A 6,170-nucleotide genomic window follows, 5' to 3' on the forward strand; every position below is an offset into this window, starting at 1 on the left:
TCAGAGCTGGGAGAGAACCTTGAACCTAGAACATCAAAGCTCCAAGAAGGCTTAAAACAGAAAGGATTAGACCTAACAAACTAAGACACCATAGAACATAGAATGTCAGAGCTGGTAAAGAACCTAGAACCTAGAACATCAAAGTTCCAAGAAGGCTTAAAACAGAAAGGATTAGACCTAACAAACTAAGACACTATAGAACATAGAATGTCAGAGCTGGTAGAGAACCTTGAACCTAGAACATCAAAGCTCCAAGAAAGCTTAAAACAGAGGATTAGACTAACATCTAAGACACTATTGAACACAGAATGTCAGAACTGGGAAAGAGCCTTGAACCTAGAACATCAAAGCTCATTAACATTAACAAAGAACATTAAAACAGAGAGAGTTAGATCTAACACCTAAGATATGGTAGAACACAGCAAGAAACTCAGAGATCATTCTAGCACAACCCTCTCACTTTAGCAATGAAGAAACTGATATGGAGACAGAGCAAATACCTTGCCCAAGATCCCATATCCAAGGAATAGAAGAGGTGGGGAAATAATTCAAGATTCTTGAAAACTCAGGATTCCTCCATCATTCAGTTTAATTTAAAAAAACAACAACATTTGTTATTGTTATGTCTGACCCTTTATTATCCCATTTGGAATTTTCTTGACAAGGTACTGGAGTGGTTTGTCATTTCCTTCTCCAGCTCATTTTACAGATGAAGAAACTAAGGTAAATAGGGTTAGTGACTTGCCCAGAGTCACATAGCTAGGAAGAGTCTGAGTTTAGATTTGAATTTAGGTCTTCTTGACTTCTGGTCCAGCACTTTATTCACTGCACCACATAGTTTCCCCCTCAAAAAAACCCCACATTTATTAAACCCCTTATATTTACCGCTTTAGGTATTAAGGAAACACAAAGTTCAAATAAGTTACCTGCCCTCATTAAGCTTACAGTCTAATAGTAAGGGATTAAGGCTGAAGCTGTAAATAGCCCAGTGCAAATGGGGCTTTGCCCCACAGTGATGACCTTTAGTATACTTTAGGGGGATGCTAGAACTAATTTATATTGATTCTGGCAAGCCTATTGTTAAATTTTCATTGTGAGCCTCATGCTTAAGAAATTGACAAACTACCAAGCTGGGTTTGATTTATTATTCTGTTGATTGTCTAGACTTTAAAAAGAGATGGAGAAGGGGCAGCTAGCTGGCTTAGTGGATAGAGAGTCACACCCAGAGATGGGAAGTCCTAAGTTCAAATCTGGCCTCACACACTTTCTAGCTGTGTGGCCCTGGGAAAGTCATAGTATTGTTTCTAATACACAGTATTGGTTCTAAGACAGAAGGTAAAGGTTGTTGGTTTTTTTTAAGTGATGGAGAAAATGTTCGTGAAGTCAGTTAAGCTTATAAGCATGCCCTGGATATTATTATTTATGGAGAAAAGAGCTGATCATTAAACATTCACCAGCGCATTCCCAGACAACACTCCCTTATTGGTCTATACAACCATTTGGCACAACCACCACCATGGTCTTGAAGCTATGGTACCCTAGTCCCAAGCCCTCTCTGTTCCTCAAACCTTCAGAATGAGGGCCCAAGATTCTCTTCTAGAAGCTTTTCCTATCACTGTTACATGTCACCTAGATTCTGTCTTTCCAGTCTTGCAATACATGACTCCCCTCCACATATCCTATGTCCTAGCCATACTTTCCCACTTGCTTCATTTCCCACCTCTATGACTTGATAACACATGAGATAATACCCTAGTTGTACCTTGAATGGTTACCTCTTCAACTCTTTCCTTTAGAATCCCTCACTTACTTAAAAAATAATTTCAGGGAACAACTGAATGGCTCTGAGGATTGAGAGCCAGGCCTAGAGACAGGAGGTTCTGGTTCAAATCTCTCTCAGATATTTCCTAACAGTGTGACTCTGGGAAAGTCATTTAATCCCCATTGCCTAGCCCTTACCACTCTTCTATCTTGGAACCAATATGCAATATTGATTCTAAGACAGAAAGTAAGGGAAAGAAAAGAGAGAAAGGAAGGAAGGAAGGAAGGAAGGAAGGAAGGAAGGAAGGAAGAAAGAAAGAAAGAAAGAAAGAAAGAAAGAAAGAAAGAAAGAAAAGAAGGAAGGAAGAAAGGAAGGAAGGAAGGAAGGAAAAAAGAAAGAAAGAAATTTACAAGAGAGTTCCAGTAATGTTCTTTGGCATTCACTGAGAGACACTTAATTATATTTTATAACATTTAGGTGGTTTTCCTTTGTTGGCTATTGTAAGCCAAATTTAGAATGCTCCAGTCCCATGAGTTGTATTTCTTCCCTTTACAAATTGCTGTCTAGGTTATGTGTGGTTACAGAGCTGAATTATAACCCAAGACTCTTGGTCTGCCTGAAGCAAAGAGCTGATTGCTTGCCTGCTGCAACCCCCTCTTATTTTTTTTTTTTTTGTTTCCACGACAGAAAAAGGAAATATGATGATAAAGGAGGTTCTGTCGGACAAAACCTTGAGACAGCACAATCAATATGCGGAGGTATGGTCATCTGGGATTCTGGGAGATGTGATCAGAAAAAAAGAAGCAGGGGAAGTCCACAGGATTTAAAACTAGCAGGATAGGGTTCAAATCCAGTCTCTGTGAGTTACTCTCTATGGGACCTCAGTGGGATGCCACACTTCTGGCCTCAGTTTCTTCACCTGTGAGTGAGGTGGTCAGATTGGGTGATTTCTAATATTTTATGAGTTTAGCCATGATGGACTTAGAGTCCTGATGATCACATTTGGAATCCCACATCAGACACCAGCTACTTGCCATAGGCAAGTCATTAAACTCTTGTGAGCCACAGGCAGTTCTCTAAAAGACAAAAGTTCTCAGGGATCTTTGAGAGTCGTTGAGACCCTTTCAGGATATCCACAAGGTCAACATTATTTTCATGGGAATATTGAGACTTTTTAAAAAGAATATCTAATGTGGTAAATATCAATAGGTATAATCCACATAAACAAAAATTCTTTGGGGGATCCTCAGTAATTTTGAGGGCAGCTAGGTGGCTCAGTGAGAGAGTGCTGGGTCTGGAGTCAGGAAGACCCCTCTTCCTGAGTTCAATTCCAGCCTCACACAATTAGTAGCTGGGTGACCCTGGCCAAGTCACTCAACCCTGTTTGCCTCAGTTTCCTTACCTGGAAAATGAGCTGGAGAAGGAAATGGCAGCCTGCTCCAGGATCTTTGCCAAGAGAACCTCGAATGGGTTCATAAAGAGTCAGACATGGCTGAATTGAGTGAATAACAACAAACAACAAACCCCTTGGGTAGTGCTGAGTGAAACCCAAGGACCTTTTCTTAGAATTATGTTTTTCAATGCATAAAATAAAATCCATAGGCTCTCAAAGGGAACCAGTTCTATTGAATTACAGTTGTCAAAATATTAAATTATAATGGCTGACATTTGTGTAGTGCAGTAAGTCTTACCAAGTGCTTTTCATGAATTCTAAGTTCATGGAGCCCTGGTTAAGAACCTCTATCCTAGATTGGCCTAGCAATGGACTATGGGTTTCTTCTCAATTATTTCTTAATTGCAGCTTCTCATGGAGAACAACTAAGATGTAAAAGAGGTAGGACCTGTTTGTTGGTTAGAAAGTGATCATGGAAACACACATGCACACAGAGCAAAGAAATAACAATGGAATATTTAGAAGTATTAAAATGTGAATCATAAGTAGGTGGGGAGGAAACCTTAATTTTCACCAAATCCAACTCCCTCCTTGACCTTAGGCAAGACCGTTCCCCTCCACGGGCTTCAGCTATCTCATTAGTAAAATAACAGGGTAGAACAAGAGTATCTTTGAGGCTGCTCCCTGCTCTGACATTTGTGGTTCTAAAGACCATTTCAGCTCTGACATTCTGGGTTCTAAGACCCCTTCTAACTTTGACATTCTGGGTTCTAGGCTTTGTCCCAGCTCTGATGTTCTTGGTTCTAAAGACCTTCCCAGCTCTGATGTTCTGGGTTCTAAAGACCCTTCTAAGTCTGACATTCTGGGTTCTAGGCTTTGTCCCAGCTCTAATGTTCTGTGTTCTAAAGATCCTTCCAGCTCTGACATTCTGGGTTCTAAGGCCCCTTTTAAGTCTGACATTCTATGGCCCCTCTCTTCCTAGTGGGTTGCTTTGCTTCCCTAAGCTGGTACATCCTCAGATTGGGTTAGTCCTAACTTTAGTGAGTACTTATTGTTGAAGAAATCTCTCAAGTCACTCAGGGGGCACGTGGCTGGGTTTCCATGGAAGAGAGCCAGCTGACAGCATCTCTTCCTTTCCTAGAGCTGCATTGACTGGAACCGAGAGATCCTAAAACAGGAGCTGGGTCTGACCGAGGAGGACATCATCGACATCCCGCAGCTTTTCCGCCTAAAGATGGTGGTCTCCAAAAATGAACTGAAAGCTGAGGCTTTGTTCCCAGACATGGTAGGAAGTCAGTAGCTGAGGCCAGTCCAGGTGTGGGGTGTGCGATCCATTATCCTGTGAGAACATTGAGGAAGCCAGCCCAGGGAGCAGCCTCCTAGGGTGTCGTGATCGTGGGGTGTCTGTTCTTCAAGGCGTGGGGCTCATTCTGTGATTGAGGAGGTCCTGGGGTGTGGAAGGCCAGAACAGTGTTCAGAATCCTAGAGATTCATCCTGATTTAATGGATCCATAGAATATGGATCTAAGAGTTCTGGGTTCAAATCCTGACTCCAACATCCAATAGTTTACGTGGGCCTGAAGGGCCATATCAGTAAAATGAGAGAGTTGGATCAGTTTCTGGGCTGTACTGGCCTTTAAGGCTTCTTCTAGCCCTGACATTCAATGTCAGCTAGGAGGAAAACAAATCCTAGTATTGGAGAGACAGCAGAGAGCATCTCATTCCTTATAGGATGTTGAGTGGGAAGTGAGGGAGTCCAACTCCCTCATTTTACAGAGCATAAAGCTGAAACAACTCAGAGATTTGGTCTCAGAACTGAATGGCAGGAGAAATAGCTCTAGATTTGAAATTGGAAGACCTGGGTTTGGATCCTGCCTCTGATCACTGAGTGTCGGGAGGAGTTGAAGAAGTCACTTCCCATCTCTGGGTCTCAGTTTCTTCCTCTGAATATGAGGGGGTTGGCTTTTGGTGGCCTCTCAGTTCCCTTCCAGCTCTAAGTCTATGAATATCTATCGATAACCCCAGGACTCCCCGGCCTCCCAATCCAGCCCTCCCTTCACCCTATAGGGCCAGGGGGATCAAGGACTGATTTAAGATTTTTTTTTCTCTTCTCCTGCCTCAGGTGAACATGCTTGTGCTGGGGAAGCACCTAGGGATCCCCAAGCCCTTTGGGCCCATCATCAATGGACAATGCTGCCTGGAGGAGAAGGTGCGGGCCTTGCTGGAGCCCCTGGGCCTGAAGTGCACTTTCATTGATGACTATTTTACCTATCACATCCGCTCAGGAGAGGTGCACTGTGGCACCAACGTCCGAAGGAAACCCTTCCCCTTTAAATGGTGGAACATGACGCCCTGAGCACATTCCTCTCTTCTCACCTCCTCTTCTCTGGTCAGTTTTGTCAGTGAGCTCCAGTGGGCTGCTCACTGGGCCCAGTTCAGCTCTTGGTTCCTACAGCCTGCCCCTGCCTCTGGCCCCAATCTGGGGCTGATGCCCATCCCAACCACAGACCCATTCTGGCTACCCGGAGATTCCAGACAGCCCAGCCTAACCCTGTCCGGCTGAAGAAATGAGACCATTGCTCATCAAGCAACACCAAGAAAAAAGAAGGATTGAGATCAAAGAACCCACATGCTGGGAAACCCTAATAAAGTTCTGAAGACTTTGTCTATGTGGCTGTGCTAGCCAGAGTCCTCTGTCTCCTGTAGCACGCATAGGAAGGAGCCCAAGACACTCACTGGTCATGGGATGTTGGGGAAGGCTTTCCTTCCTCTGACCCTGAGCTTCCTCTTCTACAAGGGCTTGGAAGGGTTCACTTCTAAAGTCCTTCCCAGCTCTGACAGTCTGTGTTCTTTGCAGCTCGAAATTCTAGTCTACTTGTGAGATCCACCTCCTCTTCTAGTACAGAGGACCACTATCAGAGACCCCTGCGGGAAAGGCACCAAGGTGCAAAGGTGGGGCACATAGGGCAGAGAATACAGAACTAGAGAGGTCCTAAGGGGCTCTCTGCTCCCCAG

General features: G+C 43.8%; 1 protein-coding gene across 1 annotated transcript in view; it reads left to right on the plus strand.

Moving 5' to 3' along the window:
• The window catches only part of PADI3 (peptidyl arginine deiminase 3), a 144,734-nt gene extending 138,998 nt beyond the window's left edge, over positions 1–5,736 (plus strand). Inside the window, exons 14-16 of the mRNA XM_044671294.1 lie at positions 2,450–2,520; positions 4,297–4,440; positions 5,278–5,736. Coding sequence (XP_044527229.1) covers positions 2,450–2,520; positions 4,297–4,440; positions 5,278–5,511 — 449 coding nt within the window. The 3' untranslated portion in view covers positions 5,512–5,736. The remainder of the gene's footprint in view (positions 1–2,449; positions 2,521–4,296; positions 4,441–5,277) is intronic.
• Positions 5,737–6,170: the final 434 nt, after the last annotated feature.

This window comes from Gracilinanus agilis, chromosome 3 (genome assembly GCF_016433145.1).
Source record: "Gracilinanus agilis isolate LMUSP501 chromosome 3, AgileGrace, whole genome shotgun sequence".
In the NCBI taxonomy this organism is placed as follows: Eukaryota; Metazoa; Chordata; class Mammalia; order Didelphimorphia; family Didelphidae; genus Gracilinanus; species Gracilinanus agilis.